Source organism: Orbicella faveolata, unplaced genomic scaffold (assembly GCF_042242905.1).
Source record: "Orbicella faveolata isolate gen_17 unplaced genomic scaffold, um_ofav_v1 contig_36, whole genome shotgun sequence".
Classification (NCBI taxonomy): Eukaryota; Metazoa; Cnidaria; class Anthozoa; order Scleractinia; family Merulinidae; genus Orbicella; species Orbicella faveolata.
Window position 1 is genome coordinate 9,194,164 of NW_028301565.1, and position 15,559 is coordinate 9,209,722.

At 36.2% G+C, this 15,559-nt stretch overlaps 1 protein-coding gene across 4 annotated transcripts in view; it reads left to right on the forward strand.

Annotated features, from left to right (window-relative positions):
* LOC110067872 (TNF receptor-associated factor 2-like) overlaps positions 1-15,559 on the forward strand; it is a 42,574-nt gene that overhangs the window by 9,838 nt on the left and 17,177 nt on the right. For 3 of the 4 annotated variants that reach the window (XM_089274622.1, XM_089274624.1, XM_089274623.1), the window contains exons 3-7: positions 6,305-6,362; positions 8,013-8,117; positions 12,279-12,443; positions 13,658-13,735; positions 15,106-15,195. In XM_089274622.1, coding sequence (XP_089130748.1) covers positions 6,305-6,362; positions 8,013-8,117; positions 12,279-12,443; positions 13,658-13,735; positions 15,106-15,195 — 496 coding nt within the window. The remainder of the gene's footprint in view (positions 1-6,304; positions 6,363-8,012; positions 8,118-12,278; positions 12,444-13,657; positions 13,736-15,105; positions 15,196-15,559) is intronic. The other variant, XM_089274625.1, reaches the window with a different exon arrangement.

Here is a 15,559-nt window from a genome sequence, read left to right on the forward strand (position 1 = left end):
TCTGGTTTCTGCTGTATTTATCTCTTCACTGTAAAAGATGCAGTACTGAATTCAATTAACTGAGTGTATAAATATTATCACCTTCAAGTCACTTGTCTGAATTCCTTTTAAGAATTAATGTTTGTTGCCCTCCTCAACATATACATGTATGGACCAATTGCCACTGTGAAGACCATCAGGTGGCAAGAATATTTTTGTATGAAGGGGAGGGGGGAGTGAAGTATTTTTTAATTACTGTTTATCCAGTAAACTGGTTGTTAATTACGTGGAACTTAAAGGAAAGTTCTTTATATTTGTAAAGAGACTTCATTGCAACTCATCTGGACAGATCGGGACAAAGCAGAGATTTTCCTGGTTTGAAGGAAAATAATATTATGGACTGCAGGAATTTCATGCTCATGTCACCCTTTAATAGTTGATCAATAAAATTGATAAATATGTATTTGACTGGGAAATTTGATTCATTGAGGCCAGGGATGTGTTTGAATAACGAGAAGAACAGGAAGAAGACATAACATCTCTCCACATCGAAGGCACTTAAAATCTCTTAATGAAGAATAAAAAGTACTGGTAAATATAATTATTTTAAACTGTGTGAAAACAGTTTTAGCACGGTTTACAGATTTTACACAGTTTTTGTATAATTAATTATCTACTTTTTACTTGGGCGTATCCCAAAGGGAGCCCAAGTTTAAAATTGCCCTTCATTTTTGTTTCCGTTCAGTCACAAATCGCCGTCTGGTCTCTAAAGCGCATGCGTCACCTGTGCCAGTGCATGCGTACAGCACATGGAATTTACAGAAGTTGTCGTCGTGAAAAGTTAGCACGGATTCCATGATTTCTGGGGCGATGAAATGATATACAAACGAACACACCGTTCGAGGTAGACCAACACTAAAGGACATTAAGCGTTTTCGGAACGGGTCGGTCTGCAAGCCTTACGAGAGATCAATTTGCGAGCGAACATTTTGAGTGAATTCATCAAGAATCATGTTATACCAAAGGAGCCATCAACCGGGGCTATCAACTCTTCAACTTGATAAAAAGCATCTTCGTAAGCGTCATCGTATGATCGTGAACCAAGTAGAATCCCAGCACAAACTCAAGAACATCTGAGCAATCTGAGCAAAAAGGTTAGAAAATTTGTTTACGAATGTATCTGTTCGAGTACACCAACGTAAAACGCGCCGAGAAACTTCGTTAAGTATAATAAAGATAAAATCTCGAACTAAACGATATTTTCTCGTTATTTTCTTGTAACAGAGCTATGTGTCTTTACAATAGTGAAACCCATGTAGCGAATTATTGTACATTTAAGCTGAAAGAAACTAATGTACATGTACATTGACCCAAGCAAAACAATTCTTGGCTTTCACTGTCACGCAATCCTGACACAATAAAAAATTTATTCAACAACCATTTAGTGGATTAAATCAAGAAATTGTGATGTTATAGGAGATTAATAAAGATGACACTTCGCTAATTTTTAATTCTGTGCGTTTTCCCAAGTTCAGATATTTGTCGAAATATTTCGCACAAATTTACAGAGATGAGTACCTCCGCAGTACGCCAACATTGCAACTGGAAAATAGTGTAAACATCTGGAGCTTACTTTGGCTATCTAGGCGACTGATTATCTGTACTGAACAAACAAGCATTTACATAAGCATTTACATTCACAAGAAACATTGATCAGAATTGATTGGTAATTATTTGTTCAATAAACATTGTTCTTCATTCAAAAAGCTTGAAGTACTCCTTAAACATACTGACAAACAGAAATTCCCACGAAACACCAATTTCAATCAAAGTTCCCTTTTTTCCAAAAAACAATACCATTTGCAAGGGGGGATGAAGCTAACAAAAGATATCCCCGCAAACTTTGCCATAGTTTCCCTTTTAACCCCCCAAAAGTATGTAATGAAACATTGTGTGGTTTCAGAATATGTCCATATTCCCCCACAGAATGCATTGGAAATTCCTGAGGGTGGCAGTGGTCTCAAAGGCCAAAAACTTTAAGGAAATGTATGACGCTTAATTGGAATTTCTAGAGTGGGGGGATTAGAAAAAATTCCTTCCGTGTGGGAGATCTGGATAATTTAAGAAACTACACATTTTCCAAAATCTCTGCAAAAGAAAAGTTACTTCTTCTCTAAAAAGACTCTCCCAGATCATACTATAACCAAAAGAATGCAATCATTCAAAACAATATCTGAAACAAGCTGGTTTGAAAAGTGTTAACCCATAGAACAAACATGACATTTTAGTATCTGAGTTCCTTTCAATAAGCAATACTTTATCTATTTTTTAAAAATCCTGTTGGCCACATAGATGGACACAAATGCAATCATATAGGTTGAAAGTTAGCATTTTACTGCCAAAACCTTCATTGCTTTACTTAAAAAAACGCAGACCACAGACCAGGCCTGAAAAAACGGACAATGGGTAATATACAACACTATGCTAGAGCTATGAAACAATCGACAAAAGACAACTAAGACTTCACCATGTTGATTTCCTGGCATTTACATCTCGATATGTCAGGAAAGATGCCCAAGTTTACGTAGATATGCGTCTTGTTATTTTTGAAGTGATTTTAAGTGTGTCGGATGTGGATAGATGAAGTGATGTCTAGGAATTTAATAAGTCAATAATATCAAAAGGTGTAAAAATTAAAGTGATTGTCAAGAATGATTTGTGAGTACAGGGCTCGACACTAACAGTAGCCAACTAGCCACAGATTAGTAGAAATTTAGTTTTGGCTAGTAGGTTTTCGATTTCCACTAGCCGCTTTGGCTAGTTAACAAAATGAAATTGGCTGAACTACTTTCTGTCTTCTTCAAGGAAGACAAACACAAATTTTCCAATGTCAGAATTTCATTGTGGACATATCATGGTACCGGGCATGCGCTGTTCAGCATGTATGTCTACTTTTCGCTACGTGGTACGTCGTAAACGGGGAACTGAACATGTTAATTTTGGTGAAAGAAATATTTGACAAACAAGACAGCATGCATCAATGCTCTTTTTGTTATGAAATTTTTTTCATGTGCAAAATAGTGCGGAACCGTAAAGGGATAACATTTCATTTAGCATAACAATATATGGGTGATTTGTCGTTGTACATGTACATGTATGCATACTTACAAACTTATCACTACAGAAGTAATTAGATGACAAAGATTTATTTCCTTCGATATTTAAATCAGCTGTTTTTAGCAGTCGAATTTCACCAAGGACAGTTTACAGTATTGTTCAGATAGTTGTTTTGCTTTTGAAACATTTCTACGGCACTTGTCTGTGAAGAAGTCGTGACAGCTTTTACAGTGATGTCTTGGGGGTCTTGATATTTTTTCCAAGGAAGTCTCAGAGAAAAACAGAGTCCTAAAAGTCTTTTCGGGAACTGGAACTTTTTTGAAATGAGTTTAAGTACAATATAATTACCAACATTATGTATTAAAGAGAATGGCTTGCATTGTGCTTTCAAGTCTTGCTAGTAATTCTGCTGTTATTGGACCTACCAGAAATTTTCGCAACATGTTAATTTTGCGAATCTTGCGATTTAAAAAAAATTGCGAAATTAAAGTGACACAAATAAGAAGTGTCGGGAACGTAACACACTATGTTACTGTTGACACACAGTCACGCTATTGCATTTTTGTTACTTTTGACGTTATTGTACCTTTGATAAAGTCAGTTTACTAAATTCAAAGACACGTTTAGGTAACATTGTTAAGAAAACAAATTTTGTGTAACTCAAAAACGCAAAGTTAAAGTGATTCAAAATACAAATTTTTACAAAATCACGAATTTAAGTGTCACGAGATATGCGCGCACCCAAACCACGAAATAAATGTGTCGCGAAAATTTCATGCAATAAGGTAGCCAAACTCAACGCTGGCTAGTAAAAAAATGTTTTTGGCTAGTAACATCTAAGTAGTCACTAGCCACTTGGCTATTAAGTTGAAAAGTTAGTGTCGAGCCCTGGAGTAGTCAATAATAATTATTATCAATGTTTTAATCGCTGTTATCAATTTAATCTCATCTATAACAAAATTCTCAATTGTGATTTGTTCTATAGGCACCTATATGTTTGGTATTTTGTAATTGGATACCAGCCTGTAATTGGATACCCATGCCATTCACATGTCAATAATATGCACACTTTAAGGCTGCTTCGTTAATTAATGTTTCCTGCAGTTTTCAACCTCGTGGAATTGAAAGCATATCCGACTTTTTTGCGTAAACAAAGTACTCAAGACTTTTGAAATTTCTTATTGATTTAAGGTTAAGCTTAATTAGTAATTGAACTTCATGCTGTACAATTCAGGGAGTAATTGGGCTCATAATTTCAAATCGACCTCACACGGTGTGCTTGTCCAATTTTTAAATTGAAGACCACTGACAGAAATTAACTTCATTAAGGTAATGAGCATGAAAAAAATAACTGCCACTAATTCTGCGGTCTATTGCTGGTTTTTATGTGATATGTCATCATTTTCCAAAATAAGAAAAATTACCACTCGATCCTTCTGAAGTTTTAGTTTCATCAGATGTAAGACCCTCTAATAACTTGACATTCTGCAATGTCAAAGCCCAACAGGGTTCCTCATTATGCAATAGAGCACGTCTGAATTTCCAAGTTTATGCGTTGGATGACATGAAAATGGGTCTGCTAAATCTGTGACCCACGGTGTGAGCCATGTGAGTCATGCGAGTCATGTGAGTCATGCGAGCCATTTTTATGAGTATTTTTTTTTTCTTCAATTGATCTGGGAGGTAGTTGACTTTTCACCAAGAAACATAGAACTCGTGCCCAACTATCATTAAACTATCGCTATACTATCGCTATAAACCGCCCACCCGCCATCTTGAAAGCGGAGATGACCCTGGGGACGAGTATACTGTAAACGGTACAACCTCGCTCCCAGGGTACTCTCTCTTTCCAGGCCTGGGAAATTAATTTTAAATTTAGCTTCAAAAGTGCCTAGAATTGAAATATTCCCAAAAGAAAATCCTAATCTCACTTTGGTTACCAAAACTATTGCTGGTGCGGCAAATATGAAAAATGCTCTAAACATCTGTACATCGTGCCAAGTCTTGCATCATAGTAATGGCTACCCTATGTGTGATGAATTTTTTTCTTTGTTTCATATTTTTGTTGTTTGGAGAAAATTTTGTGTATTCAAATCGCCCAGGATCCGCAAAAAATAAAAACAACGCGTCAAAAATTTATTAAGGTTCAGGACTAAAGTAATGAAAATTTTCTGAGAGAAACGTACGGCTCCACCGCCCCACCGCTACTCAAATGGGTAAGTGAGTGGTATCCATTGGCACATGTCATTCATTGATATCGACGTTGAAAATCATTCAAGAAAAAAGAGAACAGTACTTCAGGGCAACTCCATGTATTGGCGTCAAGAATGGTGAGTGAATCGCGTAATTTTAACAGGTTCGCTCTTTAGTGAATCAGAGTTATCAAAACTTTGTCGGTTGGCTGACTGCTGCATGTAGTTGTCTCTTCCCTTAGAATTTGATATTGCAAGAATTTAATATTGCGATCTTATTCATCTTGTTCTGTTGCTCTTGTTCTTGTTCTCATGTGAATATAAATGTAACAAATAAAAAATCTTAACATTTGTACTAGGGCTCGCATGACTCGCATGACTTGCATGGCTCGCATGGCTCGCACTTTGGCTTGAATGGCTCGCTGGCTCGCAGGTTTATAAGCCTCCATAAAAATGGGGGCTCTCGAGTAGGTCAAAATATGAGTTATAGCTTGCGTTTTTGCTAACTAAACAGTTCTTGCCCTAGAAGAAATATTAATTTAAGCTCTAGAGTAGTAACTTTTCGTTTCAATGGCAAAACTCAATGACAGATGTTTCTGTTACTTTATGGCCACCATGTTTGTGTCCCTCCGAGGGGCACAAACATGGCGACTCCATACAAAGCTCTATAAATTTGAGTGAAGTACTTTTCTGAATAATGTGCAAATGAAAAAGTGCACAGTCCAAAATCTTGGCGAGGTTGTTTATATATCAATCATCTTTCATATCCCAGCCTCTTGACTTAATTTATTGTGTGTGGTTGTGATTTTCATTTTTGATGGTGTGATGCAGCAAACCAGCCATTGCTCTTTTGCCTTAAGTTCTTAGCCAAACCATTACATGAACTTAAGGCAGAAAACCCTGAAAACCATTGAGTATTCAATGACACATTCCTGCTAATCCCAAATAAGGGGATCAGCCCCTCCCCTGTCCCCTCAAGATTTGTTTCACAATTTGTTTTTTCCTTTTATATTCAGCAATGGATCGTCTAAGATGACTTGTGTACAGGACAGAAATGAGTTGACATCTACTGAGGTGAGACAAATCTTAATGCACACTACACTCAATTGGTTGGTGAAACAAACTACTCTAACTTGCTGTTGAGTATAATTAAGGTTTTGCTTTATCAGTCTAATAATGTGCTAACATGGGGCTGTTTATGTACATATATTGCAATCGTCTGTCATGTTGAACAACAGAAGACTCTGGAGAAGGATTCATTCTCTGATCTTCAATGTAAGGCAAGCCAAACATCGCAAAAGTGGCTGGGTTAATTGAGTTTAAAATCACCTATTAGATATAGTAATGTATTGAGTTTCTGTGATTGATGTGAGACTGGGAAATCACCACATGAGAAATTATGGAAATTAATGTGCATGTATGAGAATGAGAATGAAAAACTGTCATCCATGCAAAGATAATTGTATGATCACATATGTGCACACTTTGAATGTGTGATAAAAGTATGATTCTAATGTAAGACGGCCAAAACGGTTGATGTAGCAAAGACAGATATGAGTGTACGATTTATGAGTTTATTGACAAAAATAGTGGAGATAATAACGGGAACACAATAAATGGGAACAAGTAACACAAGGGTTATTGAGAATATAACATTCGAACTAAACCAACTGAATCAACTGAATTTGCTGAACAAATGGTTACCAATTTATTACAGATTTGAGGAAACTGTAGGAATAACTCTGAACCAATTAAGGCTAGGGAGTGTATTTGCTGCCCACGAATACAGGATTTACTTAAGGGAACTAGGAGGTAACTTCTCCTACACAACAGGATTTAGCTAAGAGAAGTGTGTGGGAATGAATCACCAACACATACCAAAATAAGGTGTGTAAGGAAACCAAACTAATGTAGGAAAATAACCCAAATAGTGAGCAGAAGAATAACACAACACTAATAAAAAATAATTGGAAAATTATAACTGAAAATGAACTAAAGTGACCTTGTCACACTAAAATCACACTTTTTCTCACTTTTAATCACACTTGTCATGTGTGATTCAGATATAAGAAGTGTGATAAGAAGGGTGATTTTGTGGGCTTTGATAACTCAATCATCATCAGCACCCTTCTTCATTAGAAAAAAATAAAATAAATTCAAGGAGTCGTTACGCTAAAAGAGTATGATATTTTGGGGAGATTGCATAAAGTACTGTACTCGAAATGAAACCTAGATTTTAAAGCCAGGAATACTACAATTAGCATATTAATTTAGTAAGCACTCACATGCAAGATTATAAATTACCCAATGCACCAAGAATGAAAAACCATTAATCAAGCAAATGACTAATGTAACATGCTGAAAAATCAACATCAACTGGGCATGTGAAGAATGAGAAATTGTTGTGTGGGAATAAGAAGGCACCATCTTATCAAAAGTACCCAATATGGATAAATATCCCTAAACTGAACTGGGTTATCCTTTAAAGGGCACTATCCCATACAAGTGTAATCTCCGTGAATTAACATTATGTGTCATAAATTATGCAGTTATGACGTCACAATGTGCGCGATGTACTTCTGAGATTTACACAATAAAGAAAACAGGTGTCTTGACCATCGTTATACTACGTCGTTACAGTATTTGTAACATTATGCCTTAATCCCTGGAAGCACCATATAATGCTGGGCCATCTTCAGCTTGTAAATGCTCATTTCTCTTCAGGTTTTTCCTGATCACTTCATGCGTCGTGAAGTGCTATCCTTTGTTGTCCACTGCACATTCTTGGATGATGAATGCAAGTGGAAAGGAAAAGTGAGACACTTGGAGGTAAATGTATGAGCTTACAACATTACATGTTGCTTCAGTGCAATAATTATTAATAACTATTAGTTGTGCTGCATAATTTGGACATAGCAGTGTACCCAAGCCTAACATGATTCTTACAGAAGTGTACTGGTTGAGTCAGGATTCGCCTTCTGTTTCAGTGTCTGACTTTGTTCTGTTTGCATGGTCTGTTAAAATGATTGATATACTGAGACTGTGTACATTATGTACATTTATTTAATAGCAGCTGGTTCATGATCAGTTGAAATAAATCTCTTTGTCATTCTTGCAATTGTCTCAGTTCTCTCGTCTTAGAAAAAGATATTAGAACATATATTATCATTGGATATTGAATTTTTGTCACTTACTGGGACACTCATCGACTTGTTCTATCAATACTCACATGTGACCTTCAGCACAAAAATGTCCAGACAAAAAGTTGAGTTTTTCTGGATGCCAAATCATCTCTGTACTTCTTTGCCAAAAGCTACAGGTCTGTATGCTAAAATCTACTTTTGTCTCTGAACTTGTGAATACATTGAACATCTGGTGTTGGAATGTGTAGTTCCAGAAAATATCCATACCCACCCCAAGGAAGGTTAATGGAAATTCCAAGGGGGAGGGGGGTTTTGAAAGCTCAATTTTTTAAAGGGAAGTATGAGATAAAAATGGAATTTCTGGAGGGGTGGGGGGTTCAAGCTAAATAATCTTCTGTGGGAGGGGTATGGATATTTTCTGGAACAACACAATACAGTCACAGTGACCCATATAAGACTTTGGTTAGTCAGAAACTGAGAATTCTTCTGTTCTATCTGAAATGTGATTTTTTTCATTTAATTTACATACAGTGTATACATTATTTTAAAAAAAATGTTAATTTGGGCCTGTGGTCCTGATTGTATATTGCCATTAATTCATACAGATTGGCAATTGCATGTATTTTATCTTGGACTACAGGGTTATAAACTTACAAACCTTATCATTTACATATTGTACAATGTATTACCTAATCCACCAGCTTTGAAGACAGGATTTTGAAAAATATTCTTGAGATTTTACAACAGAAAACAGGAGGCAGAGATGATAATTTATGTCATCCATCAAAGCTCAACTTTTTGTCTAGGCTTTTTGCTCCTAATATATAAGGATACGTGTGATTGAGAACTGGCCAGTGTGACACACATATGCATATCAGTAGCTTAAGATGTAGCTTTTTGTGGACATGGAACAAAACTGTCTCATTTTGATTTCTCAGGCTTGTCTGATCTGTATATCAAGTGATTTTAAATCCCTTGGTTGGGAAGGTCTTCAATGAGCTCCCTTTTTGGAAGGTTATTCTATCGTTGTTTAAATGTGCAGGTGACTTAAGGATTCGAAATGGGCACAATACAAATGTATGTGTCTTAAAATACTGAGTGTTGCAGAAAATTTGTAATAATAAAAGCATCGTATGGAAATTCAAGAGACATGATTTTAAGAGTTAGAATATGCATGCAAAGATAGAAATCCTGTTACACAAGATACCACAAGAAGTTAAGCTCCCCTTCAATTTTGGGACAGGAATATATTGTACTTCTCAAGTTTTAGTTAGTGGCCTGAGGCCAAATCATCATATTTGATATTTTTATAAAGGTTTATTGATCAAAGACTTGAGTATAATATAAGAATTTGTATTCTAAATACAATATAATCATGTCTTTAAATAAACCATATAAAAATTCTTCCTCAGTTTCTTTAAACAGCAAAACTAGCCAAAAAACAACATAACCAGTGTTAGCTGTAGGTTCGTTGCTAATAAGAATTTTGCAAGAATTTTGATGCCTAAAACAGATCGCCATGCTTCATCTTATGTGAATAGGAAAAAATGCACGTTCCACTTCACTAAAGTAAGTGAAATGGAGGTCTTTTTACTATTAGATAGCATTGATTGTAAAAAATCATTTGGTTTTGATAACATTCATCCTTTCTTATTGTTCTCTGCAGCGTTGGAAATATTTAAACCACTGACACATTACAAATTTAACACTTGAACAAGGTATATTTCCAAATAGTTTAAAAATTGCCAAGGTTATCCCGATTTTCAAACAAGGCTCTCGTTCCTCATGCAGTAACTACCGGCCCATATCAGTCCTTTCTGCGTTAAGTAAAATTTTTGAGAAGTGCATTCTTAATCAACTAAAATTTTATTTTATGTCTGAGAATATCTTAGTATCTAATCAATATGGCTTTAGATCTGGGAGCACCACAACTGATTGCTTGGTAGAATTAATGGATGAGATAACAAAAGCCCTTGATGAAGAAAAATATGCGGTTTCTATTTTTCTTGATTTAAGTAAAGCATTTGACACGGTCAATCACTCTATTCTGTTATCCAAACTTGACTCATATGGTATTCGAAGCAGTGAAAATCAGTGGTTTAAGTCTTACTTGAGCAACAGGAAACAAAAGGTATTTGTTAATGGTATCGAGTCTAGTTCTCTTTTAATATAAAGCTCAGGTGTACCGCAAGGGTCGATTGTAGGTCCTTTTCTTTTTCTAATTTATATTAATGATATTGTTAGATCAACCAACTACTTCTCCGTAAGACTATTTACTGATGACACTTCTTTAACTGCGACTGGTAAAGATTTAGACGTACTTTTACAGAGAATAAACTCTGAATTGCCTGCTATTTATGAATGGTTATGCTCAAACAGATTAACCTTGAATTTAAGTAAGACAAAACACCTGGTTTTTCAACCACGACAAAAAAGAAATCATAAGTTACATATCCCTCTTAAACTAGCAGACCGGTACCTAGAACAGTCTTCCAGTGTTAAATATTTAGGACTCATTATTGATTGCTCACTGTCTTGGCATGGCCATATCGATTATATAAGTAATAAAATTAGCAAAAGTGTAAATGTTATTGCAAAAATAAAACCCTATGTAACATCCCAATCCCTAACAAGTATTTATTATGCACTTATATATCCCTATTTAACTTATGATTGCGTACTGTAGGGTAATAATTAAGAGGCTCCATTGTCACAATTGGTGAGACTACAAAACAAAGCTATTAGAATAATCAACAATGTGCCACTTCGTGATCATATTACTCCCCATTATGTAAACCTTGGTCTTATTAAGCTTCCTGACATTGTTAAACTATATACCCGCCAGCTATTATATGACCACTTAATTGATGATAAACCGTCTAATTACACCTTATCTCTGGTATCTGAGCAACATAACTATGTTACTTGAAGTGCATCCCTACAACACTTAAATCCCGGTTTCTCCAGAATAAATATAAGGAAATTTTGCCCCACTGTTATTGGATGTTACTATTGGAATGACCTTCCTTTATCTATATGTAACTTAGCAACTAGAAAATGTTTTAAAAAAGCACTCTTCCAGAATTATTTTGCTCAGTATTAATTAATTCATACCTCTTCCTCTCCTATATTAAGTTAACTTTTTTACCCTAATTATTATTGTCAATCAGACAAGGGCATCTAATTAGCTTGCTATATTTTTGCCCTTTTCCATTTCTCCTCTTACTTGTTTACTTTATATTTATCTTTGTAATTTTAGAATGGAATAAATAAATAATATAAAAGAATTTTGATGTACCCCATATCAGGCATTATTACCTGCAGTCTGGCTCCAAAATTACTTCAACACCATCAAAGTCATGGTGGCCTTATGGTTAGTGCACTTGGCCACACTCCGGATTGAGCCTTTTGAGCTTGAGCCCTGGTCATGGACGTTGTACTGTGTTCTTGGGCAAGAGACTTTACTCTCAGTGCCTCTTTTCACTGAGGTGTAGAAATGGATACCGGCAAATATAATGCTGGGGGGTAACCCTGCGATGCACTAGCACCCCATTCAGGGGGGAGTAGCAATACTTCTAGTCGCTTCATGCGACAGAAACTGGGATAAGCTCCACTTGGCTCGCATGCTGAGACTTTACCTTTACCTCTACTGATAGGACAGTTAATCTGATGTTGTATTGACATAGTCCACTATGTGTTTCTATAACCTAATAATGTTCACAAGTATATTTTTGAGTCTAAAATTGGTGGAAAAATAAGATTATTCAGCTTGGGCAGGAAAAACAGTACTTTTATAGTATGTTGTAAGAACTAAAAGTGAATCAAAACAATTTTTGTCTCAACACAGAACCACATGAACAGCTGTCCATTCCTTAAAATACCTTGTGTGCATCCTGATTGTGGCATGGAGGTGAAAAAAGCTGATCTCACTGAGCACTTAGAAAAGGAATGCAAGTGTAGGCTGGAAACCTGTGTTTTCTGCAAAACGCAAATCAGTCTTAACAAGATGAAGGTAGGGTGGAAAGAAAACAGACAGCAGCTTTGATTAAATGTTGGTAAATTACTCACTCACAGATTGATATTAAAATTACATGTAGATCTTCAGGCCATGCTAGATTATTTAACATTCAATAGTTAAACTGTAGCCTTTAAAATTAGTCAGTTGGACGATATTAAAGAGCTGCAGAGAAGTGCTAGCGAATTAAGTCCCAAGAGGTTGCCAAAATATCCAAGTCATGTAACTTTCAACATTTCTGGCAATTTGGCATTCTGGAAAATCAATTCATGCCAAAATTTGTGAGTTGTGAAATTAAAGCGTGAAAACAATTCAGGCTTGAACAGGATTCAAAACCATGGCCATTGCAATACTGGTGCAGTGCTCTGCCAACTGAGTTATCAAGCCAACTGGGAGCTGGTCATATTGAATTGTGAGTTTAATTTGTGGTATAGAGCATTGGAACACCAATATGGCTGCCGTGATGTCATGTGATAACGCTCTATACCCGTAGTTGTGTGTATAACTGCGATGATCAATCATGTCTTATATCTTTCTCTGCAGTTCAAATATATCTTTGTTATTATATAGCCAGCTCCATGAGTGGGCAAGATGAATCAAATCCTGCATTGTGATTGGCTACCCGAGCGGGCAAGGTGGAGCTATCTTGCCCGCTCGGAACTACCCGTCCTGTCCTGCAAGAAAAATTTCCCTGAAAGCCATATAAAAAATCCTTTATTGACCAAGCTTGTTTGGTCAAGATGGCTTGATATTGGCCTCGTTCTTTTTTTGAGTGTTTATGGACCTCGATTCCGCCTCGGTCCATAAACATGCAAAAAAAAGAACTTGGCCAATATCCAGCCATCTTGATCTCACACTTGGTCAATAACCCATATATTTGCTTGATCATTACATAATGCTGGACATCAATTATTAGTCCTCTCTGCATCCACAGTTCTTGCAGAAAATTAAATTACCATAACTTAGAGGTCTGCTGTGACCATGAATGTACAGTCACATGTCTTTTAATATCCAGTTATTATTTTGTCCCTGTGGATGATCTGGGGCGGATCTAGGGGGTTAAGGCTGGTGCAGTCGAACCCCCTGAAGTAAAAAAAAGAGACATTATAACACACTGACTTGGTCTCAGAATTCTGGAAATCCCATTTCTTAGGACCTACATGTATTGTAATTTATGGTGAGTTGTGTTTTTCCATGCTTATTGTTTTCAGCTGCACCACGAACAGGAATGCCCAGCTTATCCTACTGTTTGCGAAAAGTGCAACAGAGAAAGCATTCCTAGAGCAAAGGTAAAACCACAGATTCATTTATCCACAGTTTTGTTCGTTGCTTTTCTGTTAAATGAGTTTACATTAATTTTGGATTAATTTGGATTAATATTGCATATTGGAATTTGTCACATATCCTGAAACATTGCTCATTGCTTGTACAGTTTTGAGAGCAATGGCAATTAAGAGTCTGAGACTTCAAGGGGCTTACAACTGAAATTGAAAAGAGTTTATAACGTCTGTTAAAAATTGTGTAATGTACATGTAAGCTCCATTTGTACATGTAAGTGGGTTAAGATTTTTGCAGTTTTTCACTATTTTAATTTAGTGCTTCATGAATTGTTAGATTTCTATGAAAGTTATACTAAAGCCCAGTCCTCACTTGCGACGCAAGCATACATGTACATGTAAGCATAAACATATATAGCATATGTAGATAAAAGCTTATGCACTAGTGGGGACTGCCATGACATAAGCATAAGCATAAGTGTTGTTCTCATGCTTATGCTTACATGTATGTTCAGTGAGGACATGATTGACATAAGGATAAAGGCCTTGTTGATTGGCTGATAGTCCTATACTTAGCATAAGCATAAGCATAAGCATAAGCATAGGAAGAATGCAAGGTTTTGGTATTCCCATACTGCAAATATGCTTATGCTTATTCTTATGTCACGGCCATCCTCACTAGTGCATAAGCTTCTTTTATCCATACTCTTATGCTTGCGTGGCTTTAGTGAGGACTGGGCAGGAGACGTTTTTGTCTTTCTGCCAGGTTTTAGTATACTTCTACTAGTACACTAATGCAAATGCTGCAATCTGATTGGCTGACCTATTGCACTCTATCAGCCATAATGCATTAGTATAAATCTACAAGCATTCTATCACAAAAGCTGTTCTCTTACTGGTTAAGCTATACTCACTATCTGTTCTGCTGTAGATAGTGGAGTTGCCTGAAAAAGTGTGCTCTCTCTCTCTTGCTTAAGGTTTCAATATTCTCTTTGCTTGCACCATCATTACGTCAGCAGCTCGTGCTAGTTTCTACATTTCTGTGGAGTTATGGAGGTACAGATTTAAGCATGCGCTTTCTTACAGGGTGTTATCTAATTAAGGAATAATGCCTCGGTTCCTTGAATGTACTGTTAAGTTTGTGCTGTGATCAAGTTTACTATGGATGTTACATGGATTCCTTCCTGAGGTGGCATAGAGAAATCACTAAGAGTTCTCTTGTAGTCTTGAATGGACTATCATATCACAGTATAGTTTCAGAAATTGATGTTATATTGCTCTTTGTAAAAATTAATATTATTTTCAGGAACTGATGGGCCATTGGGTTTTAGAGGACTGTGTACAATCTTAATAGTTGTGCCACTTTTTCGTTTATCTTCCAGTTGTTACAACATCAAGATCCTGTTATAGGAGACTGTGATGGCATGCAGGGACCATGTCCATTTTCACAGATTGGCTGCTATAAGACTGAGGTATATACTCATTGTTTCACTTACTGTAAATTACAACTACATTTACTATGGGCAAATCCTTGGTCAGCATTATCATTCTCCTCGCTGCTTTTCATTCATCATTCATCACTCTTTAATCAGTTGCTTTGGGAGAATATGTTTTTTGGATTTTTTGCAAGCTATACTGACCTATACTTTCTACTTTGACACTACCTCCCTGGAGCTGAGTGCACGTCTCATGTAAATAATCATATTTAATTCTACAATTGAATGAGATTTATCTGTGAGGTAAAAGTTGATTTGGATTCTCTTGTGATCAGTCCGAAACGAACTACTCAGGAGTAACATGAGAAGATGTGTGCTTGATCACAGTTATTGAGCCATA